Below are 27,323 nucleotides of genomic sequence, written 5' to 3'. Positions count from 1 at the left end.
ATTTCATGTCACCGTTACTGGTTCTCCTTTGGGAAGCCCGACCAGTTGGTGGTGTGTGCTGTCCCCATTGTTGCTTTCACGATCCGAGCCGCCCCGATCTGCTCTGCTAGATCTGCCTGAGAGGTCCTCAATGCATTAGATACATTCAAGTGGAGTGATCGTTCAGAGGCTAAGCTTGCTAAATTTGCAGTTAACCATTATTTGTACATAATTTGAAGTATATTCCCTTCTTCGCTATCAAGTGCGAATGTTAGCCAGACTCGGCAATTCGCCCTTTTTCTAGCACATATATAACATCAGCATACCTGACCGTGATTACGTGGTGAGCAATTATGATGGTCGTGCGGCCACTGGTAGCCATTTCCAGCGCGTCTCGGATAAGAGATTCGGACTGCGGTACCCTGAGATATTAAGTGACTTGATGGATTCTCCGTCAAGGACGATGGTTCCGTCACACAAGGATCGTAGAATCGTTGGAGCAGAGATACGATCGTGCTTTTCCCGCTCCCGGTGCGGCCCACGAAAGCCACACTGGAACCGGCCACGATATTAAAAGAGACTTGATCAAGGGCTTGATGTTGCGGTCGTGTGGAATATGCAAAACTTACATCCCTGAATTCGATGTGCCCACGAGGATGCTGGGGTTTCTTGCCGCCAGAGGACTCTGGGTCAATTCGCGACTTCCGCCCCAAGAGTTTCTGAAGGCCGGCCGCGGACCGTTTTGCCTTTCCAATATTGGGCGTGAAGGAGAACACTAGGCCCGCCGAGTATGCACTAGTTATGATGGAAGAGTATACGATGACGAATTGAAGTAGCGAGTATTCGCCACCGCGAATGAGGGTTCCTCCGTACCAGAAGCCCAGAGCCATGCAAGCGTAGACACCGGCACGGGCCAAAGCAAGCACTGAACACGCCTTTAAGTTGGCTTTGAGACCTTCTCTAAAGGATATGATGAGGCTTCTTTCGTAGGCTTCGAGAATTTGAGTCTCCATGGTAAGCGAAGCTACCGTTTGAATTGCCGAGATGGCCTCTCCAGCATAGCTAGCAGACACTCTCGTGTGCTTTTCGTTAAGCTCCTCAAATTGGCCCAATGCCCATACCCCAATGAAGCCACTCCCAATAAGAACGGGGATCACGGATGAACATACAAGCGCCAACTTCCAGCCAAATGCCATGCCAACGAGAAAGCCAGATACTAGCGAAGAGACAGCAATCAGAATAAGTCCGAAAGTACCGCCACTAATTCCTGCAAGATCGGCTGCCTCTGTGGATAGAAAGTTGACAAGAGCCCCGGGGGAATGCCTCTTATCGTCGAAAAAGGCAATCTCTTGACGAAGCAACTGGCTCAGGGCCAGCCTCCGAGCAGGTATACCCAAATACACGTGACTTGAGGCTAATGCGGAGCTCCTGGGAGCTTATTGGCCTTTAATGTCTCAAGAAGTTGAGGCTATATTTTCTGTAAACCCAGGACCTGTAAATGACCCTATGTGGCTAGTTTTACCATTTTTGGTTTAGCGCCCCGATACGCCGTTCTGGGAGCGGCGGTGATTGCTGCAGCCTTTAGGCATCCATGGCTTGGAGCAGGTGATCTTGGGCCGAATCCTTCTGGCTATGAACCAAGTACTCAGCTAAAGGTCTACTGGAGTTGGCCAACTGGCGTCCAAGAAAGGCCCCTGCGTATGTTGTATTCCATCTTGTCGCACTCCTATATCGACCGCCGTTACTCTTTATCTCTACTCAGTCTCCTCGAACACGCCCCCAACAAGCACAACAAGGGTCTCGCCGATTGCTTCCCCGGTATCTCTGCTTGATCTAACCAGGTATATCTATTCTCATACCTTCATGTGGCTTTCTTTTACTTTTTGATTTTTGATACAATTACGGTTGGCATGGACAAAGGAGTTCTGATGAAAAGCGAATACCCTCTTATGAAGACTGGTGAGAGAGCAGACTCTATCAAGACAACTAGGCAGACGTAGTGATGTACACTGGTGATGTTACGATGTGCCAGGAGTGGCCAGGGATGAATCCCTCTACTTACTCAACTGATACTTAAGATCCTACCTGGTTCTCTACTTACCATTCCTCTAGTCTTTTATCATATCCCAAAGTCAACTTACTAAATCGCTCCCAGGAGCAAATGCAACAGTACACAGATTGATCTTCTACTAAACTTGCAGGGAATGTGAAGGCTGTATTGGGATTGTCTGACCTTCTGGTTTACTATTAAAACTGGCATAATTTATTTTGGTCGCACCTATAGACCCAAAATCCCTCATTTTCGAACAAAATAGGAATATCTTCAAGATAAACTTAGAAGAGAAGAAAGTAATTAAAGTGGAATCTTTTTTTCTTCGCTTTAAGTCACTAATTCATACTCCGTATCAGTTGACATTTAGATATCTCATTTTCAAAAATAATGCCAAAATTTACACCGCCCTATGACAGAATATCCCTATGTAGAACTTCCAGGCTTTTAATGTCCTACTAGCGTATGTAAGACGTCGATACGTGACATAAAACCATCTCTTACAAAACCGTTTTGATGCCAATACGGTATAGGTTTACCCCGTTATGACCGAAGTTCTGTGAGTGTGGGGAGATGATCTACTATCGCTATTCGCCGCCATAGTACACGTGGATAAATGGTATTCCACTAGTTATACGGAGTAATACCGGCTAATCTGGATCAATCTTCTAAGCTTGGATTTCCTAAATTTGGATTTAATTTTTGGTCCTGTTTCCCTTTCTTGAAGACCTCTTCTACCCTGGATCACTGTCAACCTTTCTTGGAATTTGACAAGAATTATGGATCAACTTCCATTGGAGATCAAGCATATCATCGCGCAGTGGGTGAGTCTTCTAGTTTGACGCTTTGATCATTTGCAGCTTTAATTGAGATTCCAGACAGGCGAACATGAATCCAAGAAAACCCTCCAAGTTTTGTCCCAAGTAAATCGGGAATGGAACAAAATTGCCTCGTCAGTTTTATACCGACATCTCATCATCCGCCTTCCTGCATCAGGGGAAACTCCCCACAAATTGCTCCTTCCACCGGATACCCGAAGTGTTCTCACACAAGTGAAAACATTAAGTCTTGTTGCGGGGCGGAATCCGCATCAGCCTGGAGTCCACAACCTTTCGGATATTCTGGAAGGAGTAAGGCTAGGACTAGCAAGCAACGCTGTCAGCCGAGTTGGGGATTACAACAAGGGAGATTGGACTCTCATCACGGATTTGATCAGACAACTACCTTCTTTGCACAACGCCAATCTCTTTATTCTCAATGGGGGCCCGGTGGAGCTCTTTGAGACCTTTTCACACTATCATCCCACTTGTCGAGTGTCCATCTTCAGCACTGAGCCGTGGGTGTCTGTCGGACCACATTGGGCCCTTTCACCAATGCTGCATGGTCTACATCTCACCGCAATTGAAAATGAAAGGTCTAGGCTATATTTTGAGCATCCTGATCAGCTCCTAAAGAAATTTATATTACATTCGCCGAAAATAAAGGAGGTTTCATTACAAATCGTTGGTGCTCATAATGTGGCTGGTCCTCCCCAAACTACAACCAAGGCATTGTAGTGGAAGAGGGAAGTGCGCCTAGTCTCAAGCTCCAAAAGCTGATATGGCCCCTTAGCAGCGAAATGACTACCGGGCAGTTCCAGGAGTGGCAACGGATTACAGATTTCAGCCTTCTGAAAGTATGGTCCATTGGATGCGTTGAAGACTCGGCACTGCTCCGGAGTATTGTGGATATTCACCCTTTCCAGCATCTCGCACAACTCACTCTTGCTCTAATTGAATCGAAAGGGGACGAAAATCTTGAATTTCGGCGTGCTGCCGAGGAAATGTTCAAGTCTCTACCTCCGTTAACCTATCTTTGGCTACTGGGATCTTATACACCTGCCTTTCTCAATCACGGAGTCCTGGTTAAACATGGACCAACTTTACTTGAACTGAAATTATATAAGCGCCCAGAGAGAATGCCCGTGCGTCATGATATGCGCAGGCTTTGGCGAAAACTTGGACGTAAACGAACTGCGCCTGTATTTTCGTCCGATGACATTTCAGAGCTCGCAGGCCGGTGTCCGTCTTTACAGAAGCTACGACTATGCGCACAAAGACCTCAAGGTCTCGGGACGGATGTCTGGAATGCATTTGGCCGCTTTCGACACCTTGAGGAGCTCGACCTGACATTAAAATGCTCACCTGAGATGGATACCAACATGATGCCGGTCCCGCTCCGTGAGCTCTCGGAATTTGAAAAGGGCGTGGTGGAATGTAGTTTCACTTGCCGGAGATGGTTTATTCGGGACTGCATTATAAACTCTTCTATCAACGAGAGTCTGGCTAAGGCATTCTTCACGCATATACGCACATGTCAGGAGGTAAAACGCTTCGCCAACCTGGTGATTCGTCCTCTTTGTACCCCAGCTCCTGGCGATCACTTCTGGAACCACCTGGCTCTTACGTGGATAATTAAAGTAGATCCTCTCACAGGCCTACATGCAAAATCCAGTAAACCCTCCAAAACTAGCGTTCCAACACCGGAGACGAGCTTTGAAGCTGAGATGCTATCGATTGTTCAATCCATCTGACACAAATATCTATGCATATATGGATACCTAGGTAGAAATTAAGAAGTAAATGTGTGCTCAGTCCCAAATTTTTGATTTGAAGACCTGAGGTTCGGCGGCTTCTACATAAGCTTCAGAAATCTGGATAGTTTTAACATGCACATAGAGATAATTTTAAATGTCGTAAGTGCTGATCCCGAGTCAAGTTGGTAGATACAACCATTCATGTCGAAAACCATATGTACTTTGGAAGAAGGACCTATGTAGCTCGTCCTCTTACAAGTTTACACAGAGAGGGACTCGGAAGTATACGTATTCTCAATGAAGTAAAGAGGATTGGAGCTTGGATTATATAAACTACTCAAAACAACTATAACCCAAAGGAGTCAACTTGAAAAGGGAAAAGACAAAGACATGGTTTAATGAATGGGGGTTTACTTTTCAAAAAGAAACATTTCAAGTTTGGGGAGAAGATAAGAAGTTTCAAGGCAGCCAAATGAACCGACTGGCCTGGTGTAGCAGGGGATTGACAAAAAGATTGGGCAGAATAGTTTGACTGATTGTCGAGATTGTAAGATCAAATTGCAAATGAACTTGTTCAAGTTGACAAAGGATATGGTGCTGAGATCACAGATGCATAGTTGTTGTAAATCCAAGTCATCTCTGGTTCTGCTGAGTCCTTAGCCGTAAAATCATCAGCTTCTGATGTCTTAAGAATCCACGTGCAGGAAGGTGTGCTGCCACCCAAAGCCACGATACTGTCTTTGACACATGTGGTGACAACGTCATTCTCGCCGTTATTCCACATTGCCACTGTACCCCATTGGGTAGTATCAACCGCAACATGAATATCCGCTGTGATACCACAATTAGCCAGGAAGCCGTCAATATCGGGTTCGACATGATCTGCTCCCGGCCACTGGATACCATACATAACGAACACAAATTCATCGTACTTGGAACCGTACTTGTCCAACGATGTGTCTTCGTTTTCAATGACATACTTCACACAAAACTCAGTAGCAGTTGGGACAGATCCTGTTGTGGTGGTAGTAGTAGTCTTCTTGGTTGTTGTGGACTTAGTGGACGTAGCGGTAGTAGATTTGGATGTGGTTGAAGAACTGGCCCCGTCTTTGGCGATAACAACCACAATGATGGTAATTTCGGCAGGCTCGACTGTAGCAACAACTGTTCCAAGGGTAACGGTGGTTGTACCTGTGACGCTGGTAGGAACGGTAATGAAATCGCCATTGCCGAGTGTGATGGCCCCGTTGGAGCCAGCCACGTAGGTGGTCCCGGGTGCAACAACCTCCTCTGGAATGGTTTGCGTGCTGGAGGTAAAGGATTGGGCGCCGTTCTGGCCTTGATCATCGGTGGACCAAATGGTGAAGGAGGTGGACATCGCACAGTAGAGACCCGTGGTTGTTGTAGTGGCTGTCACTTCACATCCCGTGGCCGTGGCCGTGCTTGTGGTTGAGCATGAGGTACAATCGCAGGAGACCCAGTAGTCCGTTGTTTCGGAAGTGCAGGTGGTGGAAGAGGTCGCCGATGAAGTAGACGTGGAGGAAGGATCACAGTCAGAAGTACAGAGGACACCGCAGGATTTGGAGGTACTGGGAGAGCAAGTAGGTGATTCCTTTCCGCTGGTGTACTTGACGGTCTTGGTTGAATGGTTGTCATCATCACCATTCGGTGGACAATCAATGGTAAATATATCGAATAAGGTGAAGCAATGGAGAGTGGGAATCGGCGCCAAATCAGGAAAAGGCACTGTAGGCAACGGAATATCAAGGATCGGCACCGGTGACCAATAGAAGCCACCCGTATTGACAGGCACAATCATGGCAGTTGTCGTTTGGTCCTCGACCTCCGTTGTCGTGATGGTAGTGGTGGTGGGGATGGTGGCCAAGCTATCAATCTGCTGCTCTGACCAGGTATATGTGATCGTTCCTGACGTAGATGTCGTCTGTGGCAATGCATTTGTGTCGGAGCCGGTCGCAGTGGGTAAGGCCACAACCACTACTGTGTTGTCGGTCGTTTTGTTGGCGGTGCTGAATGGGTTCTCGACGTAAATAACCTTTGTGACTGTCTGGGGCGTAGTAGCCGGAGAAGGAATGCCCGTTAAAACGGAAAGTCCGTTTGTGTCATTCAATGTGACAGTGCCGCTCATCACCATATGACTCATGCCATCAACGACGGCAAATGGGGTCGTAAAGGGTGTCTCGATAGGTGGTGTGTAAAACACCATGGGGAGATTGCCTTCATCGCCGAGAATCGTTATCGGTGAGGCCCTGAAGCTGCTGGTAAGAGTGTAAGTTGAGGTTGGGATGCCCGATGGTGGTCCCGACCACTGGAAGAAGCTCATTTTGTCAACTGTTCTTGAAGGCATGGAGTGCCAGGAAGTGTAAATGTAACCTCCCTCACTATAAACATATGGATATGGAGGAAGATCAACAACCATCGGCTCAATCGAGTAGGTAGGCCATACCATCGTGAAGGGCGGGTAACCAGCCACTGTCGGGTCAGACTCATTGAAGATGACCGGGCTGATATAGATGACACCAGAGCCGGTACTGTCTTCGTTGCCGTCCTCCGATTGCAAATCAACGGCCCAGTCTGATATTCCCAAGAAGTTCAGACTTTCGTACAAGGTGGTTCGCACCGCCTTGTTAGTGTCGTTCATGTATCCAGCCCATTGAGTCTCGTTATAAACCAAAACATTGGTGTACGAACTGTTGTCCCAGTACTGTGCTGCAGATGGGTTCTCTACCATAACCAACTCGAGCTCATAATTAGAGATGTATCCCGCGGTCTCCGTGCAAGGGCCTGGCCAAACGCCTGAATCAGGTCCGGTGCAGGTGCACATGTCGGTCCAGCAGCCAGCCTCGGTCATCTCAAAAGAACGAGCGTAACTAGCTACTCCAACAGCCACCTTGCTTGAGGAAACACCTGCCTTGGTGATCTAGACAGGGCACTGAGGGTTTCGGTCAGATTGACATGGGATCGCAAACAGTTGACACCCGAGCATCCGTCGTCCGAGTAAGCATTGCCATAGTCCCATTGGCCATGCAAGTCATATGTCATGTAAACGATGTAATCAACGGCAGTACTGATTGCCTCAATAGGGAATCTCTCGAGATACCAGAAGGAAGCTGGTGCAGTGAGAGACAACGTCTTGCCTGACGGCATGGAGGCCTTCAGCAGGTCCAATGTGATATAGTAGTTGGTGCTGTCTGCAGTAGTTCCTGCTGGGATTCCAGCAATATCTGGCTCATCGGGATACTCCCAATCAAATTCCACACCATCGAGGTCCCACTCCTCCAAGAAATCGACAACATTGGTGATCAAGGTGTCTCGATTCGCTTCAGTGACTGCATCTCAGAAGATCATATAAGTGTCTGCATCAGTGGAGAAAGACCATCCGCCAATCGACAGAACGCGTTTGGCCCCAGTCATGTTTGAAAACAGATAAAGCTGGTCTTCAAGACCGGTAATATTGATAGCATAGTCGAAAGTGATGGTGGCAAAGGCAAAGTGGATGTGGGAGTAAAATGTGGTGTTGATTTGATCAACTGACATGGTCAGGCACGGTCGGGTTTGGTCATACGCTTCAAAGTAGGCGATCGAATAGGTTTCAGCTGGAGCGTCAACGCTGACAATAATATCCGTGCTACAGTTAGAGATACATCCATTCTCATTCGCCGCTGCTCTTCCTGGATTACCCGTCGTTGAGTTGGAAACGGTACAAAATTCTGCGGTGATACCACATTGGCCCCAGATATCGCAGCATGCGTTGAGGGGACAAGCGTTGAGGGTTCTTAAATCGGTACCATGCGTTGCATTGGCAGTTCCGTTGACTTGAGGACCACAAACAGCGTTTGAGATTGTCGATGGCATTGGCGGTCACCCACTACTCAAGCATATATGGCTTCCCACCAGCAGGTCGCTGCAGCCCATCCAGCCCCACGTTCCATTGGCTCCCTCGTTCCAGCTCTCGATCTCGGCGACAGTAATATCGTATGCCGCCGCCAGAGCACTACAGGTGTCATCAGTCTGCACTGTGTAGGAATAACAATTGTCATCGGAGTCAGGCGAAGGTGTATAGTCAGGCAAAGTTCCATTTGTACAACACAGATGCTGCCCAGCTTGAATATCTGTTAGGAGGTGTGCCTATGGAACAGCTACAGGAAAGAACACGTATGGGGGGGAAGCGCGCGGAGGGGAAGTCTGCCCCGACACGTCGAGAGCTATCTACCTAGCCACCTTGGTCTGAACTATACAGACCACGTGATCTAACAGAAATAGTGGATTATTTCCCTTTTTACCCTCATGTAAAAGGGGCCAGGACCTGATCCACCAAACACCCCACTCAGTTAGACCACCTGGGCAAGATTCCATGATCTATAATAAATGCTAGCTAATATCCGAAACCCATAATTCATGGTACCTCACTCCGTGCATTCCACTCGCTAAGCTTTGATCAGTGCCATGTGGAGACGCAAAAATTACAGCTCCTCCTTCACAAGTCGTATCTTGACAGCCTTGTGCGATCCCGAAATGGTCAATCTAACTGCGTCTTCCTTGCAAGTCCGCTTTTACTCGCCACCTCCTGTTGAAGCTAGAATAGCGCTAGGCTGAACTAGTGCAAGGGCCAAGCAGCCGCGAGCTCCGACGAGTTTGTGAAAAATTAAAATACCAAGGGCTAGTATAGACTGACCGAGGAAGACTCGGACATGAGTGAAAGGAATCCGGAGCCCACCTCTGGCAAAGCAAGTCAAAAGACTAGTATATGCACAACTAGCTAGAGGTAGGCCTCGAGAAGAATCCACTCTTTATCATCCCGTATTCTCCCTCTAAGAGGCGTGACCTTTCCAACAACCTCTCTTTTGTTTTTGGAGAGTCAATTTCCCGCCTTTTCATTCTGAATACTCTTTTATGCTTATTATTTTCACTCTTGACTGAGTTCGGTCACCTGTACCATGAATCTCCTCAATAGGCACTTCGGTGTTGCCATTTTCGCGTTCCTTCTGAGTCTACTCTTTACAAACGGTTCATGGGCAAGAATCCATCCATCGAATAAAGAGAAGCAATTATCTCATGTGTCCGGGCTTGACTCAACTCAGCCCCATGCCTTAGCCAAGCGTGCAATTACCGAGGCGGCATATGATGAATACCAAAACAGAGGCATACAGTTGAGCTGTGTCTGTTCAGTCTCAGACACGACCGCGTACGATCTGTTTTTTAAACCTATAGACTCGGACGCTACTGGCAGTTTGGCAGCAGAATATACGACCGTCATTGAACTGATCGTTGCCGGATGGGAAATCAACACAACCCCTATAGACACTCTCGCGGGCAACCTTCCCAATTATCTGGGTAGCGAGGTGTTGACGATGACTGGTCTGAATCTTGCCAATAATGTGGTCATAGACTGGCAGTGGGTGGTGGAGGGAGAAAATGTATGTGATGTTCTATTCTACCCATGTCTTTTCCATTTCATACAACCCCGAAGCAATTATCCGTGAATGTCGTTTTACTGAGAAGGATTATGAAGAGCTAATTAACAATCCATTCTCACTTGACAGGGAATTGATACTACGTCCAATTATCAATGCTGGTTCAATGTTGCGGCTGGCGCGATCTTCGTTGACCTAGCTTGGGGTCCTGCTTTCAAAAAAGCTGAAGCGGGTGATAATTGGCCTGACGACGTCGCTCTTCCCGCTATTTCACAGCTGTCGGATGTGATGTGGATCGAATGGGCGGACCAAGCGGGTGATTCAGCCGCGAATCTCAAGTATGTCTTTCAAATGGATATTGTGAACTTTGACACGAGAGGTGTCATCAACACAGCCATGGGATCAACTACCTGGACTGAGTTTCGAGAATTTACTCAGGATGACACAAGGTTTTATGCGCTGCTTGAGGCTCCCAATGGAGTTGCCCAGTCGTGGATCCTCGCCAACCACCAAGCGACGTTAGGCATCAAGACCGTTTCCAAAATCAGGGTCCGGTTAAGCTCGACATTCCAGGAAAACCAGTCAGTTCCAAACGATGAAGTAGGAGTTCTCGTCGTCACAACAAATGCCCAAGGCGAAGAGGAAGTAGCAAATGGAGGGAACAATTCGTTGTGCTGGGTTGAGGGTGAATTTATCGTGACGGATGACGATTCGGATGACGGTGAGACTGACGGAGAACCCTGCTAGGCGAGGTGCATGGTGACAGTGCTACCATATGCTTTTTAACTTTGAAGCCGTGGATGCTATGGACACATCCGATTAGTTCCAAACCTTGAGAATTTCTCTTTGGATTTGGAGATTGACGGCCTGTGGGTACCATCTTCAATCTATGGGATAACAAGGATGTGGTACGCAAGTGGTAATGAGAATCATTTGATCTTCAAACATTTGAATGTTGGGATGATCGACCCCTGTCTCTAGGGCCATGGCGCATGGAATACTGCTTTACCAACCCCAAGGCCGTTGACCTCGAGGTATCAGTGATCTATAATCCAGATTTCTGCTACAAATTATTTCTGACTGTGCTGTGGCATCAAAACCTGCGCTTCGTAGAGATAATGTATAGTAGTGGCGACTATACCATCTATAGTTTGATATCTCAATGTTTTCAACCCCGGTTTGTGCCGTCTCATAAAGATGACGAGGCTTTTTGGCTGATTACAATGCCTTATTGTTAAATGATGAAAGTACGAGAATATTCAAACTCTCCCATGAAGAGAAATATCATAAAGAGCTGTTTCGCTTCATCATCGACAAAGCATAACAAGATAGTGGCGTTAACTCAGCTCAAGGCAGGCACAACTTGAGCCCAATCACCAAACCCATATGCCCCTGGTACGCTTTCACCATCGAAGAGACTCGCCAAAACGACCCGATCGGATTGATGACCTTCCCATGGTTGTCTCCCATGCTGTGCGATAACATTATCATAGACCAAGACATCGCCCTCTTCCCAACGATGCAGAACACGAATTTCATCAGTAATCTTAGCAAGATGGGCAAGATACTTCTCAGGAATCGGCGTCCCATCACCGAAAAGCTGCTGAGTAACATTTTTCTGTGCTGAATTCATCTGTAATCTCTTCCAGTACGCAGCTAGGCCTGTGAACAAAGTTGGTAGATTTGTCCCTGGCTGGGTTCGGACGGCGGGTAATCGATGTGTGAGGATGAGTCCATCATCTACCCATTCCCAAGTTGTATGCTTGCCTCGACCATAGCGAGCAATCTGTCCCTCAATCTTCTGCCGTTTTGTCTCTTCATTATCCCCATCTACAATTTCCTTTCCAAATGCTTCCCGAAGTGTGGATCCACCCTTGTATTGCCTCTCTGCCTTATAAAGCACCCGACTCAGTATTCCCTTCTCCGCAAGCTCGGCGATGAATTCTGGAATCTCCTGTTGTGCTCGATTGAAGAGTTCAAGGGATGATGAGATCGGGGACTCGCCTCCTTTGGAAGGAACACGATGTCCATAGAAGAAGATATATTCCGGGGCATGGGGAACTTGCGGGGACTCGTTGTGGCTATAGATCAGTACCTCTTTTGGAGACTCGTTTGCTGGGGCAACATTCGGAGCAAGAAGGGATCTCTCAACGACGATACCGATAATCTCATGAGGGCTGTATCCGAATGCATGTGCGAATTTGCTGAAATCATCGGCTGTCTTGATAGGAAGATTGCGGAATAGGAGTGTTCCATGCCGTGCGAGCTTTTTGGTCAAAATTTTGTCCTTACGCTGTAGTTCCTCGATCGATTCGATCACTTCTTCAAGTCTGCATGTCTTATCCCCTTGGACTGGTCTCAAAGCAAGTGGGATAACTGTACCCGTAGGATGGGGTGGTCCTAGTGCTCTCTGGTTGGACAAGGGTAGATCGAACTCTTCAAAGGTCAAATGAGTCGACGCCAAGTCAAACTTTGGGATATCGACTTTGTTTGTGTTTCCTGTTTCCATTTCTTTGTTTTCGTTGATTTTCTTTCTCAGAATAAAAAAAGTATAAGCCCTGGAGGGCAGGTGATATTTATGTTATGGTGTTACTTACCCCTCATCTACAAGAACTGGCGCTAGATGGTGTGCGACAGTTCGACTGCGGTTAATGTGCCTATTGGTGGGAAGCTATAATTCTCATTATCACGAAAAAGAAATTATATCTTATTCCAATCCAAACAAGGTTTTTTTTTTCTGAAACCACGTATAGATTTTTTTGTGTTTTCAAACAAAAAAAAATAAAAGCCCCGACTACGGCAAGGAATACAGGCAGCTCGCATGCCTGTTTGGGACTATATTTTAGACCGCTTTTAGCACCGCCTTTAAAAATTCTTATATTATTTTTGTGAGCTTTAATAATGCACGCCAAATTGAACGTGGATAGATGTATCTTTTAGTCTGATTTTCTGAAGAATGTATCTGCTTTTGGGGCTTGGAGTATCAGAAGTCTGTAGAGAAAATTCTAAAAGAGAAGGGGGAAATCTGGGTGTACTAATATGTAAGCTAAATAGGTTAGGTTTAGCTTTATCTAGCAGTAGTAATTTACACAATTTTCAATAGATTTGAACATATCACATCTATGAAGTCGACGGTAATCCTTTCTTTATTTTTTTTCAATATCAAAATTATAAAGCCTTTATTAATAGATAATATTAAAATCTAGATTAATAGAGGGTCCTGGCTTCCAAGGTTCTGCTTTCCCATATTCATCTTGGGCATTAGATACAAACTTAGAAGGCATACAACGGTATTTCCAGTAATTTTCATTTCTGCCGGGCCAAAACAAGGCCCAAATAGGCATGCGAGCTGTGGCCTGTATTCCTTGCCGTACGGCCCGTACCCCGACCCTGGGGACCTTGTGCAGTTTCAAGATTTGATTCCTGCTTCAAGAAATTCTTATGGCATGTGAGAATTCAGATATCTCAATTCTTAACCATTCAATACCTCTGAGCCTCCAAAAGATGATTGTAAGTCGACGCACAAGCCTTTTACTCTGAATCCCAGTGTTTGAGGAAAGTCTTGTTATTCATTTGATTGACCATCGAAGACTAGTCTGAGTATTATTGTGAGTTTGACATATGGTAGACGGTAGGTTGTCGAAATTCTTCCAACGTGCAGTAGTAGACACGCTTGAGGAGTTGTTTTTGCGCTTTCTTGCCTCGATTGGTACATCTGGAGGGAATTATTTCCACTGCATGTTGAAATGCTAATAGAATACCAGTTATGTAGATGGTAGATGCAATCCCCTCTCAGAGTTTTCATTCCCTCTCGGTTTTTTCAACGTTCTCTCTAATCGAAGAGCAATCACCAAATATTCTCTCTCATGACATCCCCGTGGATGCGCTCGATGAATTCTTTCTGGGCGTGAGTGCTCTGGATTGGTCGGTAAAAAATTAACCGGTGTAGGTTCCGGATCGCCCAACCGGAACTTGTTTCTCTTGCACCTTCAGGCCGATAAAAGCTTTGATACAGGAAGATCCAGCCCACTAGCCGGTCGTAATCGCGGCTTGGGCTGCGGCCCAAGTGAATGATTTGCCTTGGCTCTAGGATACCCCCTGGGGTCTAATCTCGGGCTTCCAAAAGCTGGTATACGGACCTCCGTCGGTATAAAAGGCACCGATCACGATTCATGTGTCGTCAGGAGTCGCTTCTGCATATTGGACCTCCTAATGAGCCGGTAATTCTGTAGTCTGTAAGCGTTTTTGACTGCCCAGGTGAGGCTGGTCTCGCACCGGCTATGGCTTGCATGATCTTGGAACATCGTGACCCAGTCAACTAGACGGTTGCAGTGGGTGATTGAGATTTGGCCAATACAAAGACGGGTTCGTCGCTGTAATATCGCCAGACTAGGCCTTGTCGCTGGGTCCCAGAAAATTACCTCAGTGGACTCATCAGAGCGGCGAGAAACTGTAACCAAATTGTAAGGAAGGATAAAACAATATTAATCCGAACTGGCAGGTGGTAGTGGAATTCCCTAAGGGCTCATGGGGAGGTACTAGGAACCCCTTATCGGTTCAAATGGTGAAGTGAAAACATGCAATTTGTTCACATCTCCCAAACATTCAGCGGAGACTGTCCCTGTTCGGAGCCAAGCTCCTCGTGAAGCTCCTCCAATCGGTCTCGTTCTTGTGCCGTGCTTCGGAGCTAGGTACGGCCTGTCTGTAGTCGATAAGAACTCCCTACCGCCTAGCTAAAGCTATTGTCGTGTGGGTCAGGCATTTGCCAGCTTGAGTACATTGCGATCCAGTCCATCAAATGAGGGAAGTATTCAGTTTCGATTTCGCCGATGTGCATGAGTGCATATGGATCCAGAATTCCCCTCCAGGTCCCACTCGCAGATCCCAAATTGTTGCATCTAGGGACTCGTCGGCTCGGAGACAAAATGTTACCAGTCCATTTGGACAGACCAACCAGATGGCTGCGGGAGGCAAGCCATCGGAAGCATCAGATCTATGCTCGTAGATTGCAAGGTGAATTTCAATCAAGTTCATAGGTCGAACGATCCCAAGTCGTCCTGTTGAATAGAAAAATCAATCATTAACCAAGTCAAAATCATCGGGATGAAGGATGCTTACTGAGTTCGCGAAAAAGACCAGACATAATTGGTTTTGGGTTTGTTTGAGGAGAGACAACAGTGGGCTGAAGGTATGAGCCAAAGACTGTGTGCGCAGATGGTTAGCGTTTTCAGAATAAGGCAATATGGATTTGTAGCTACCTAGGTACATACCTAGCATTATCAAGTATGTTAAAGTCACAGAAACCTGATTAGGTGGAGGGAGAAGAAGAAGGGAGAAGAGGAAAGGAAAGGGTGGATTTTAGACATTTTCATCTCAAGAAAAGGTACAGAGTAGCACCAGTGAATATGTTTGACTCATGAGGATCATTGAATGACGCCTTTTCATCGGGACTTTTAGACATGAGGATTTTACCATATTTAAATCACAGTATGGCATGTATCTGAGTCGCCTGAGCCTTATGCTCCCGATTGGAACTGTTGAAGATGAACATGGAGTACATTCAGTTATGCCTCGCTCCGAGTAAGGAGGTATCAGAAGGTATTATTTGAGCCAGTATATGAAACGTTACTTTGCATGTTGATTTTGGCATGGGCTTCCTCGGCTGTGAATTTTTCTTCAAGTTTTCTTTGAAGACTGAATGAAGAACCATTCAGCATTTGTATGTCTTTGACGAAATCCTTTCGTTAGCACTCAAGTTGAGTCTTCATAAACGCATCAGCATTCTTCAAACTTCAATTTCATGGATATATTAGAAATATCATCCTCATATCTTGCAACCTACAGACTTCAACCCCCGACCTCCTCAAATATATCCCTCGGTTGATCTCAAGCTTCCTTCCACTACCGCAATGACTAACAAGACTCGATCAGATCGACTGGCCGAATACTTTGGGGCTTTTATGCATGGAGGGCAATATTTTCAGGATCTCCACAACTTCAAAAGGTTCATCGAAGCCATTCCTCCTGGACAAGAGACCAAAAAAGACCGTTGAATAGCTTATCGAAAGCCAGGATGCTCCCAATGTGTTTTGAAATGGCCCGAGGTTCAACCTCACACCCAAATTCATCGATGGGTATACATCTAAGCTCATCAATCCTCTCAATCACCCAGAGGTCAAGCTGGTGAGTAACTATCTGCTTCCCAAACACCTTTTGCTTCCCATCCTGGAGCCCGGACTTTGTGGAACTATCTTGTCGATGCTTTTTGTCCCCGGAAATCGGAAGACGACGCTGCCTATGGCTGCTGTTGGATGACAACAGAAATCCTCACCTGGTAATTCTCATCTTAGCTGAATACTCAAGCTGACCTTTTTTCACTGTTGTTAGGTTTGAATTCATTTCTGCCTCACCATCAGTCTCATGGCGGAATCTGGAACACAAGATCAAGTATCTCTTGGGAGTCAAATCACCCGGATACTTTATCAATTGGAGAGCACATCAGGTGTTTGATTCGATAGAAAATTATCGGCTTCTGTTTGAAAATTATTCTGCTTACTGTGGGTAAGATGAGCTGTACCAAAAAGCTTTTCTATCATCGTGCGGATGAGATCACCAGGCAATCTGGGAACAAGCGAACTACTGCGCATTTGGACAATGAAATCCGTCTTTTAAAAGAGTCTGATTTCTGGGGTGTGAGATGGTGGCCAAGTGGCAAATTGTATCAAGGAAGGTCGACAATCTGCTTTTCACTTGAAAGGGCTCTCCTTGGCTCGGCTATCTTGTTCTTCTGCGGATATCAAGTTGCTTGGCAAATGCCCTGGTGTAACTAGAGTCAGCTCTGAAAAGAGTTAAACGTTTTTTTAAAAAGAAGCCAGAGGATTTGTCTTGGAATCTGAGTTGAAATTTGTCAGGCATTGTGCCTTCAGGTGCTGAATTCAGAAAGGGAAAATTTGGCTTTTGCTATGATCAAAAGAGATATTGATGCTCTGATAGCTTAGGGGCCTGCTGTCATATTCCATATCGAAGGGCAAAAAGCAGTGAAGAAGAATCTTCTATTGCTCAAGCTTGATGATGACGTTCAGTTTCTCGTAGTTCCCACGGCTACATTCATCCATGAAACCATCTTGGAAGCTCTTTAAGAGAGATTTCAACTTCCCCTCACGGCAAAGTTGTTCCTTACGGGACGGGCGAGACAATTGGGGAGTCACGCCTGGCGCGTGTGGTCAATGAGCTGAAGGAGATTTATCGAGGCAATGTCCAGCATATTTTGGGAACCTACCTGGCTATGAAATTGGACCTTCGCAGGTTGATACTATTCTGCCGGCTTTGACTCAGAGGGTGAGTTGAATCCGGGAATCCCAGGGAGGTGAATTTGCATAGGCAATTTCATTGATTTTTCGAATGAACAAGGTCATCTGCAGGTGCCGGAACATCCTTCATAGGGGCTGGTCTTGCCAAACCCCTCTTTGACCAGGGGAGTGACAGAATAATGGCAATTCGATACACTTCGATACACAAAGCATGCTTTGGGTGGATTTTCGGAAGGTCTGCTAGATTTTGGAAACTGACCCATGCGGAGTCATTCAATTCACAGTACAGACAGAGCAGCTCATCCCCAAGAGACGACGACTCATCATGCGAGATCATGTACGACGCAAGATATCACCAAAACGACTGAAAACGATACGTTTGAGCATTAGCATGCTGACTGAGTCGTTTGCAGAGTATCAGAGATTAGCGGGTGGCTTAGCAACAACGCTGGAGTATCTGGAATTTACCAATCAAAAGTATTGCAAATCCTTTATCATTCATGAGGACATCCATGGATGAATGAATGAATATCCTCGGGAAGAATGGATAGACTGTTGACAAAAATGGCTCCCTAGGTGATGGCTCAAAGAGAAATCTCCAAAGGCCTTCACAGATCTCCCGCCATCTGAGTCCCAGGATATATGGGCAATGGAGAAAAGTGTCCAGGATATAAGTTTTATTCCTGGAAGATGGCGTGGTCTGACAAACAAGCCAGATCTCGGCCCCTCAAAATGAAATTCCTAGACACATGTCAAGCTAAACTCCCAGGTTCAAGTTGCGAAGAAAAACTGTGAAATCCCGAAACAAGAAAGAAGCCTCCCTTGCATGACCCGCGCCGCCGCGAAGCTCTTTGATAATATCCAACGTGCAGATCCCGAGATTGTGGCCAGGAAGAGACAGATAAAACCCTCGACTCTCGCATTATTGTAATGATATTGCGACCTGGGCAGTGACCAAAGATTTGATATTGATTGAGGGTCATATTCTTTGACAGGCTCATCCAAACCAGCGGTCTGTAAGCAACATTGATAAATCAGCATCAAATGTGTCCCGAGATCTCATGCCTCGTGCGTCTCTCAACCCTCCGCGATTAGAAGATGATGAGGAAATCAAAATTCGTCCTGAGCCTCTTGGATTGTGCGACCGGGTGATTTTCTTCAATCATTCAATCTGAAAACAAGCTTTTTGATATCCTCAATCGGCGGGATAAAGGTGCCAAAACTTCCAAAACTTCCAAACAGAACATGTTTGAGGTGGGGACTGGTGGGACTTGTAAGATAGTCATTCTCACGCTGTATCTCGGCCAACCTGCCTTTTTTGAGACGTCCTAGGATCTTTTTGCAAGCTCAAGTGCTGGTTACGAACGTAGAGCACTCAACAAAACTGAACAAGTTCCCGGCCATTGATAAGTTCAAATTGGAAAGTTGAGGAAGAGGAGAAGGCACGAGGCAAGAAGATTAAAAAAAGGATATAACTAGCAAGGAGAAGAAAGAAAGATAGTGATGACGTTGTTAGGCGAAGCAAAATGAATCCGATAGAGGTTTCATTGTTTAATGGCGGCCTTTGAGTCGCTGTTGAAAGGCCAGGTGTGCTCCTTTCTAGCTCACGAAAGATGCTCGGCATGGTCGGCAATTAGGAGACATATTTGCTCGCCGAAAAAGTCAGAGGTCTCGCAGGCCGTTGATTGATCAAATAGAAGAAAATGGCGGGATGTAGGATCATGTCTGGCCACTGGCAGTCAGGTATGAACAGCACGCTGGATGAGCTGCTATACCTCGAACTACCGACAGATTGATTAAAGGGATATAGATGCTCGATACCCTGATACGTGCAATGAATTTCATTTACACTTCAGAGTCCTCTCAATTACGCTTATTTCCAGTGTCAAATTGATAAATAGTTTGCTGTTTAACCTTTCTGACTTTCCACTGACTTTATCATTATGGGAAGTACTGTCAAGCTACGATTTGAAGTCTACGAGTGCCCATCGAAATGCGATTAGCTTGTTGACCACTCAAAAGTGACATGTCCAGTTACAGTGGAATAAAAATTCCAAGGTGGCTATATTCTATCATTCCAGTACTCTAGTGTGAAAGAAGCACATCAATCATGTGTTCAATAGGACTAAGTAAAGGATAAAGTAGGCGAACGGGATTTCCAGCTTGATCAAGAGCGTCAGTAAAAGCAGGCCGCATATGCCCGGAGGATTTCTGATCTTAAAATCAAAGCTTCTTATTTGATACATTTGAGGTGGAATGAGCTTGCCGGTACCGAGGGAGCTAGAATTTTTCAGCAGCAGCAACGAGAGATTCCCGAATTGCAGAGTCCCCCAAAGCTGATAAATGAGGGTATTTCAAGCTGTCAGAAACCCATCAAAGGCTGCTAAAGGCTGGCAAAGGTCTCTGCACACCAGGCAAAGAGGACTTTTACCCGAAAAAGGCAATAGAGCACCATTTCAGTGGGAAATATTGATATTGATGCAGAGAATCTGATCAGTCCAGATCCTTCAATCGTTTTTAAATCATAAAAAGCATGGAAAGAGCCGAAATCCATGACTGGCTTGACCCAGGTGAAGAGAGCAATGGAGGCTCTTGTTGATACGATTCATGACTAGCACCACAAGCATGATGGGCAGCCATTGATTGATCACAGTCTCAATAAAATATTCCATGGAAATCCAGGAACAGGAAAGGCCTCGGCTGCAAAAATGTACGGTCAAAATTCAGGTCAGCTTAGATGGGCATATCAGGGATCACTGGCAGTGGACTTCCATAGGGGGTGGTAACGCACATATGCTGTAGTGCGCTGAGTGTCTGCACATATGATTTGCTGTTTTACACGATTATCAGCGGATCACAGGTGCGTGCCGTATTGTACAGTGATTCACAACTTGAAGTTTCAAATGTTGAAATAGAAGGGTCATATGATTTACTCAAGTCCCGCGGTATAGCTGGGCCTGACTTGATATACATATACACTCCACTTAATATTGAGGATCAAAGATGCTAAAACTATACTTGAGTTGCTTGTGGATTTTCACCGAAAGCAGATAACGCTCAGCATCATGTGAGGGAAGATCGCAGAAGTCTCTCCATTTCTTTCAGGGACTCCGGCTTGGAGGTCACACTAGACATCAAGTAGAGTACATTGCCCAGGACTCGGGAATGAACATTAAACTGGTCTCCGCCAGCCCTAAAGTTCTGCTGCAAGCCCTTGGCAGCATTGGAAGTGTATCCTATCATTGTATTAGCCTCGGCAAAATCACTTCTAGAAAAACGTAACTTACCCCCACCCTGCTCATCTCGCAGAGAGATACTTAATACCGTTCCAATAGCAAAGACACTTTCTACTGATTCCGCGCAGGAAAGGTCCTTCAAAAGCGCATTTGACCAGACACTCCATACCTCGGGAGTGGAAGTCTCTTCCAATGTAGAGCTCTCATTCCAATCTGTGCGATATTCATCCCAAGACCCATCCTTATCCATCTCAGACATTGTACGCAGTGAGTCAACCGCGACTGTACAACCCATAGCATGAGCTGTGTAGCTGTGACCGTGAAGGAGAGCATCACTCTTCTCGGGACTAGAAAAGGCATCGAAAATCTCCTTGCTGGCTGTCGTGGTGCAGAGAGGAATGAGTCCACCAGTCAAAAGCTTGGCGTTTACAGCGATATCCGGGTGTACACCTAAGAAAGACGCAGATGTAGGGCGTCCGAGTCGGTAGAGTCCTGTAAACACTTCATCAAAAACGACAGGCAATCCAGACCATGATGGGGATGTCTTAGCTGCCGGCGCGTTAGATGAGAAGAGCTCTGGGTGTTCACGAACAACATCAGTGAGGCAGCGCTGGAATAATGGGTCACTGGGAAGATAGGTTAGCAAAGTACGGTGAAACCAAGGAGACAATATGTACCAGAAGAGCATTCCACCGGCACCCAGAATGACGGGCTCTAGGATCAAAGCGCCGAACTTCATGCCGTGCGTGTCTACCAAATCCTTGATAGTGCGATGGATGTATTTCTTATAACGCTGACTGGTTTCCGAGCCCAGGCGTTGATCCAGATCAAACACGGAGCCCAAGGAATTAAAATCCATGTCAGAACCCAAGTCTTCTTGAAGCTCTGCAGGCACTTCCACCTTCCACTTTCCATCAACCATCTTGACCAGAGGGAAATCAAACCAGTGTCCTCGGCCGCGGTACCACTCGACCTTCTTGTTGTAAATTGATGGTTCAGAACAGTCCATCACACCAATGGTATCACCGTGGTAGCTGCCCTTAAGGCCCAAGATATTAATCTTCTCTTGACTGGCATCCCAGCCGTAGCGATCGCATGCAGCTCGGAGACCCATTTTGATAGCGACCTCCATTCCTGTGCTTCCATTATCAGTATAGAAAACCTTCGCAAACCGGGGGTTATCAAGAGTCTTCAGCAGATTATCAGCAAGAGATAACGCAGGCTCATGAACGGCGCCAGCAAACATAACATGGCCGTAGCGGCCGGCTGCATATGCCGCTGAGAGGGCCAGGTCGGGGTTTCCGTGGCCTAGACCCTGAGTCCACCAAGATGCGGATCCATCGAATGTCGGTCGGAGTTCACTCTCCGAGTTCTGAGTCTGACGAGATCCAAACGTTTGGAAATAGTCATCGTGGGCAGAATCAATGACAGTAATATCCTTGGCCTGCATCCCTTGATGTTGAGTGAAGGGATACCAAATCAAGTCATGGGCTCGATCAGCCATTTCTTCTAATTTCTCAATCCGCTGCTCATTTCTGAGATTCAGCTCCTCTAAGAGACGGAGAATATCCGACTCCTCTGACGCTTGGCGATAATATTTGAACATAGCTTCTTCATCTCTCTTCTGAGCATCGGCATCCGTTTGCAATGGCTTGCTAGGCGGAGCTGGGAGATGAACTAGAGGAATACTCTTGTTACGGAAGTACTTGCCAAGATAATCATGGTTCTGATAATAGTCGTCGCGGAATAATAATACGGATTGTACATCATATCCACGCAGCAACAGAGACTCATATGCCGAGATGGATGAGGAGATTCCTCCCAGTCGAGAGTCTGCAACTAGAACAATTGGCAGTCGGAGAGGCCGGTAGAGGTCGGCTTGGGAGTTGCCATTGGGGCCAGGAGAGTGCACACCTCCTGCTGTTTCAACCAATGCGAAGTCAATGTCTGTTCGTGCCCAACCAGACAGTGTCTTATGAATTGATGCAAGCAGGTCATTATCCCGTGGGATCTGTCTTGTATAAGCGATATTCTCAAACTATTCATCTGATGACTCACAGTCTTTGATTTGGCCGCGATATGCGGGCTTACTGGTTCATCGAATTGATATAAACATTTGGTCAATGTTCCAGCGCCATATCGGTCGATGTGTCTATCAAAAATTGATGAGCGTCCACATATTCCCATATATCTTCCATAAAACATACCGATCATCTGCATCATCTAGTGCACCTGTTGACACTGGCTTCAAGAACGCAGCTCGTTGTTTCTGTCTCTGGACCGCGTTACATAACACCGTCGACACAATTGTTTTCCCAACATCAGTATTTGCTCCATACACCTGATGAGCACGCAAAGTTCGCCAAAGTCCAGCACCAACTGGAGCCATTTTTAACAATGAGAGAGATGAAGATGTGAGATACGGGGAAATGATAAAGTCAACTCCGCGCTGTTTGCGTTTACCGGGAAGTTTGACGTCAATTGGCGAATCATCATCCCGTTGTACCCGTCGCGTCTCCACATTTTGGCATTTCCCTTTTCACCGAGGTTGAGTTCTCGGTTGAGAGTTGAGATTCCCCCAACGAACTTATTGAGTCTGATATTCAAGCAATTCAAGCAATTCAAGCAATTCAATGATCAATTGATTTTTCGGTGCTTTCCAAATCTCTGATATTCCATCAAGATCCAAGTTCCTCGTCTCCGGCTCCTCGGGTCAGCGCTCAGACACTATTATAACACATTTAAAGTGCGGGATGATCATTTGACGGGAACCAGGCATCCAAGGACCAAGACCGACCCGTTCCTAACCGAATCTGTGACGAGGAACCAGAAATCAGTTTCATCTGTCTCTGCATGAATACATGTCTGTGCGAAATACAGCAAACATAACAATGGGTTCAACACCACGTGCGGCTGGCTCCACAGCACCAGGAACACCAGGAACACCAAAGGGACTCATCAATACCTTGACTCAAGCATTGGAGCGTCGAGAAACCAAGTCTGCACGTCGCAGACTGACAATTCTCCCTCAAACTGCTATTGATTTCTCCTCGAATGACTTCCTCTCACTATCCACATCGCCTGCTTATCGGAATCGGTACCTGGCGCATGTGAATAACACACCGGAGTTTTTCCCATTCGCCAGTGGCGGGTCACGATTGCTAGATGGCAATTCCGCGTATGCAGAGGAATTGGAGCGTTTCGTAGCAGATTTCCATGACGCCCCGACGGCGCTCTTATTCAATTCTGGGTTTGACGCGAATGTAGGCGTGCTATCAAGCATTCCTCAGCCAGGAGATCTGATATTATATGACGAACTCATCCATGCCAGTGTCCATGAAGGAATGCGGCTGTCTCGGGCCGGCAAGCGAGTTATGTTCGACCATAGCTGTCCCACGAGTCTGCGGGACGCTCTCGGGGAACAGATCAATAATGATCCGAAAATCCAAAGTGGCGCACGGAATGTATTCATTGTGATTGAGTCAATTTATAGTATGGATGGGGATATCGCTCCAATCAAAGATTTTATCAAAGTTGTGGATGAGCTTCTCCCTCTTGAGAACGGTCATTTCATTGTCGATGAGGCCCATGCAACTGGTGTGTTTGGGCCACGCGGCGCCGGGGTGGTTCAAGACCTCGGGGTTCAGGATCGCATGTTTATTCGCTTGGCTACGTTTGGAAAAGCGTTGGCCAGTCATGGTGGTATTTTCTTCACGAAATTCTCATAACGATATGGTGCTAATTTCTCATTAGCAATGGTACTTTGTGGACCAGAGACCAGAGACTACCTTATCAACTATGCGCGCAGTTTGATATATACCACAGCACTTGGGTTTCCATTTTTAGCGTCCATTAAGACCGCTTATGAGCTTTTATCTTCTGGCGAAACCGAATCAGTATGCTCATCTTGTCAATCGGTGGACTGAATAGTAGCTAATGATTTCTGACAGTTACAACGACGGGTTCAATCGTTGATCGGCCATCTCCACACTCAACTCGCCTCTCTTCAGATGCGCCAACACGTCATGTTCGAAGTGGATCACTTTCCCAACTCGCCTATATTCTCCCTCCGTACTTCTCAGCCTCGTGAGCTGGCAAGCTTCTGCCAGAAAGCGGGCCTTATTGTCCGGGCCATTATGCCTCCCACTATACCCGACGGTAAAGAACGGGTAAGAGTCTGCCTACATGCTGGCAATACTGAAGAAGATATTGATACTCTGGTACGGACAATTCAATCTTGGCTAGATCTCGTCCCAGCTAAAAGGGACGCCAACTTGTGATGGCCTTGGAAGGCGTTTCACTTCATCAAGAAATTACGAATTCAGGCAAAACCTTGGAGCTCTTTATGGGCATTTTGATCGCCCATTTTTGTATGGTACCATGTAATAGTACTAGTATTCTTATCGATTCTGACCATCTTTGTGGAATTTCGACTTTCTAAGACCCACAAGAAATCCAATTCCTCGAGGGTCCCCGAAATCGGCAAGTCTCCATCGGTATTCTCTTAAGGGTCCGTGCCCACTATTGATGAGTTCTAACTAAACTTCTTAATTTGACGATGATTCCTCTTGCTTCCGTGAGCACTTGAGAGATTTAGTCTTTGGGGGCGTCCGAGTGAAGCCGGTGGTCCACTTGTGAACCATTCAACTGGATCAACACTGCCCCAAGAAATTTTGGTCAAGTTCTACCCAGACCTCGAAAATTCTACTATATCATTGCCCCTCGGTTTTTTCGAAGGAGGAGTTGATAATATAGTCCATCTAACCATCTAAAGCAGACTCAAATTCGGGGGTGATTTGAAACTGGGGTAATCAGCCGCGTTCCCTTATGCTACTGTCTTTGGTTAGCGTATAGTGGAGTTCAAGAATCACCGAACTCCTCCGAGGAGCCCACGCTGAAAGATCATCATCATGAATCCTTTCAATCGGGATACATCCTGCGGCACATAATCCAATCTCAGGGGTCGATTGGTGTGTAAATATGGATTATACCAAAAAAAACTCTTCCCGACGACCCCTCTCTCATCGTACTAAGTGGGGATTAGAACGAGACTAGAAACGCCTCTTTCCAGAACATCCATCTGGTCCGTGGATGTACGGACCCAATTTCAGCTCACCACTCTCAACTATCCCACTCTGGATTCGAACCCAGTCGATCCTTTCTGCAAGAGGGATCTATATGGACACCATGCGGAGCGCTTCATATTTGTCAACTCTCCGGAGAAGCCGCTTGCTGTCAATGCCACGATAAACACAGAGGCTATTACATTATGAATTGCTTTCATGCACCCCATACTTCGTACCGGATTGGTGCTCTGTACGGCGTTCATGTCTAGCTAATCTCAGGCTGGTGCATTCTCCACTGCGTTCGCCCCACGCATGCTATACAAACATTCTCCGTTCTCGGTTTCGGCACATAGCTTCATGGAGCAAATGAATGGCGTGAAGATCTCTAGAGTCTAGTAAAATGGAGAACTACATAAGGCCCTTTGGCCCGTCCAAAGGGTCCATGTTTGGATTCCCTTCTATCTCAATTCTTCCTTCAAATCATCCAAAATGAAGTTCGCTACCATCATTCCTTTCATCTCCGCCGTCTCGGCCTCTTGCCTTCATGGTACCTCCCTGATGCCCCGTGCTGCTGATGGCACTATGGATATCAACTCTTTCAACTACACTGGCCTTGGTGGTCCTCTGAACTGGTACGGCCTGGACAAGAGCTCCAACAGCGCCTGTGCCAGCGGCAAGCACCAGTCCCCCATCAACATCGAAACCGATGATATTTCATACGCCAGTGCCAGCTCTGTCCACTTCCATGTCCCTAAGGTCGACAGTGCCAAGTTCGAGAACCTTGGCTCTGGTCTCGAGGTCGTCCTGACCAACGGTACCCTGATTGCCAACAATGCCACATACACCCTGGCCCAGTTCCACTTCCACACTCCCAGCGAGCACCGCATCAACGAGGAGCACTTCCCTATGGAGGTCCACTTTGTCTTCGAGACTGCCGGTACGTACAAGAAATTCAATCCCCCACATAACGCACCCTTACCAAGTATATGCTGATTTCTTCTAGCGAGCCAAATTGCTGTTGTTGGCTTCGTCTTCGAGCTGTCCCAGTTCGGTTACTCTACTCCCCTTTTCGACTCCGTCTTCGCTCACATCGATGACATCGCCATCCCTGGCACTTACACCATGACCGATGCCCTGGACTTCTCCGGTCTGACCCAGCACCTTAACAGCCACGGTATCTACCAGTACACCGGCTCCCTGACCACTCCTCCCTGCTCCGAGAATGTTGCCTGGTTCCTCAGCACCGAGCCCATTGTTCTCAATGTCCAGAGCTACAACGCTGTCAAGCACGTTCTGAAGTACAACGCCCGCTACACCCAGAACACCCTGGGCCAGAACAACCTGCTCGAGGTTGCTGCCTCTAACTTCAACTAAATGTTGGGACTCGGAGTGATATGACTTTTATGTCAAAAACTGAACTTCAAGTTAGACTTGGGATGTTTATTACTACATATTACATGATGGGAGTTTGGAGAGATTCACAGCTAATGTGAAACTTGAGTATATACCGTAATTCATAATACAGAGCACTTGAATGATGTTGCAAACAAACTACCAGATCTGATCGAGTAATTTGCACGTAGTGGGTATGAATTATCTGATGGGACCAATAATAATCTTACATCCAAATCTAGGTTCTTGGCTGGTGGGTTGATGCCAGACGTCAATCGTCTTA

The 27,323-nt window shown here is 46.5% G+C and overlaps 9 protein-coding genes across 9 annotated transcripts; 4 read left to right on the top strand and 5 right to left on the bottom strand.

Moving 5' to 3' along the window:
* Positions 1–296: 296 nt before the first annotated feature.
* N7483_002224 (multidrug resistance protein 2) lies at positions 297–2,083 on the bottom strand (the record flags this gene model as incomplete). The annotated part of the gene is made up of 2 exons (XM_057085661.1): positions 297–1,340; positions 2,081–2,083. The coding sequence occupies 2 exons, from the start codon at positions 2,081–2,083 to the stop codon at positions 297–299; spliced, it is 1,047 nt and encodes a 348-aa protein (XP_056951810.1).
* A 1,564-nt stretch (positions 2,084–3,647) lies between these two features.
* Positions 3,648–4,601, top strand: N7483_002223 (uncharacterized protein; the record flags this gene model as incomplete). Its single annotated transcript, XM_057085660.1, has 1 exon — positions 3,648–4,601. One exon carries the CDS (start codon positions 3,648–3,650, stop codon positions 4,599–4,601), a length of 954 nt encoding a protein of 317 aa, XP_056951809.1.
* A 577-nt stretch (positions 4,602–5,178) lies between these two features.
* N7483_002222 (uncharacterized protein) lies at positions 5,179–8,477 on the bottom strand (the record flags this gene model as incomplete). Its single annotated transcript, XM_057085659.1, has 3 exons — positions 5,179–7,542; positions 7,599–7,957; positions 8,069–8,477. 3 exons carry the CDS (start codon positions 8,475–8,477, stop codon positions 5,179–5,181), a joined length of 3,132 nt encoding a protein of 1,043 aa, XP_056951808.1.
* Positions 8,478–9,559: 1,082 nt separating this feature from the next.
* N7483_002221 (uncharacterized protein) lies at positions 9,560–10,859 on the top strand (the record flags this gene model as incomplete). Its single annotated transcript, XM_057085658.1, has 3 exons — positions 9,560–10,039; positions 10,166–10,757; positions 10,831–10,859. The coding sequence occupies 3 exons, from the start codon at positions 9,560–9,562 to the stop codon at positions 10,857–10,859; spliced, it is 1,101 nt and encodes a 366-aa protein (XP_056951807.1).
* A 519-nt stretch (positions 10,860–11,378) lies between these two features.
* N7483_002220 (uncharacterized protein) lies at positions 11,379–12,545 on the bottom strand (the record flags this gene model as incomplete). The annotated part of the gene is made up of 1 exon (XM_057085657.1): positions 11,379–12,545. The coding sequence occupies one exon, from the start codon at positions 12,543–12,545 to the stop codon at positions 11,379–11,381; it is 1,167 nt and encodes a 388-aa protein (XP_056951806.1).
* Positions 12,546–14,830: 2,285 nt separating this feature from the next.
* Positions 14,831–15,313, bottom strand: N7483_002219 (uncharacterized protein; the record flags this gene model as incomplete). Its single annotated transcript, XM_057085656.1, has 2 exons — positions 14,831–15,093; positions 15,307–15,313. 2 exons carry the CDS (start codon positions 15,311–15,313, stop codon positions 14,831–14,833), a joined length of 270 nt encoding a protein of 89 aa, XP_056951805.1.
* A 5,096-nt stretch (positions 15,314–20,409) lies between these two features.
* bioDA (adenosylmethionine-8-amino-7-oxononanoate aminotransferase) lies at positions 20,410–22,971 on the bottom strand (the record flags this gene model as incomplete). The annotated part of the gene is made up of 5 exons (XM_057085655.1): positions 20,410–20,582; positions 20,634–21,208; positions 21,260–22,593; positions 22,641–22,734; positions 22,790–22,971. The coding sequence occupies 5 exons, from the start codon at positions 22,969–22,971 to the stop codon at positions 20,410–20,412; spliced, it is 2,358 nt and encodes a 785-aa protein (XP_056951804.1).
* Positions 22,972–23,473: 502 nt separating this feature from the next.
* Positions 23,474–24,862, top strand: N7483_002217 (aminotransferase class I/II-fold pyridoxal phosphate-dependent enzyme; the record flags this gene model as incomplete). The annotated part of the gene is made up of 3 exons (XM_057085654.1): positions 23,474–24,284; positions 24,336–24,478; positions 24,533–24,862. 3 exons carry the CDS (start codon positions 23,474–23,476, stop codon positions 24,860–24,862), a joined length of 1,284 nt encoding a protein of 427 aa, XP_056951803.1.
* Positions 24,863–26,137: 1,275 nt separating this feature from the next.
* On the top strand, positions 26,138–27,022 carry N7483_002216 (carbonic anhydrase family protein; the record flags this gene model as incomplete). Its single annotated transcript, XM_057085653.1, has 2 exons — positions 26,138–26,585; positions 26,652–27,022. The coding sequence occupies 2 exons, from the start codon at positions 26,138–26,140 to the stop codon at positions 27,020–27,022; spliced, it is 819 nt and encodes a 272-aa protein (XP_056951802.1).
* Between the last annotated feature and the right edge of the window lie 301 nt (positions 27,023–27,323).

The sequence above is a fragment of the Penicillium malachiteum genome (genome assembly GCF_028827825.1).
Source record: "Penicillium malachiteum strain IBT 17515 chromosome Unknown utg000001l:1.0-8184562.0:1.0-8186909.0, whole genome shotgun sequence".
Classification (NCBI taxonomy): domain Eukaryota; kingdom Fungi; phylum Ascomycota; class Eurotiomycetes; order Eurotiales; family Aspergillaceae; genus Penicillium; species Penicillium malachiteum.
Note: the sequence above shows the minus strand (reverse complement) of the source record. Positions and strands in the feature narration are given on the sequence as shown.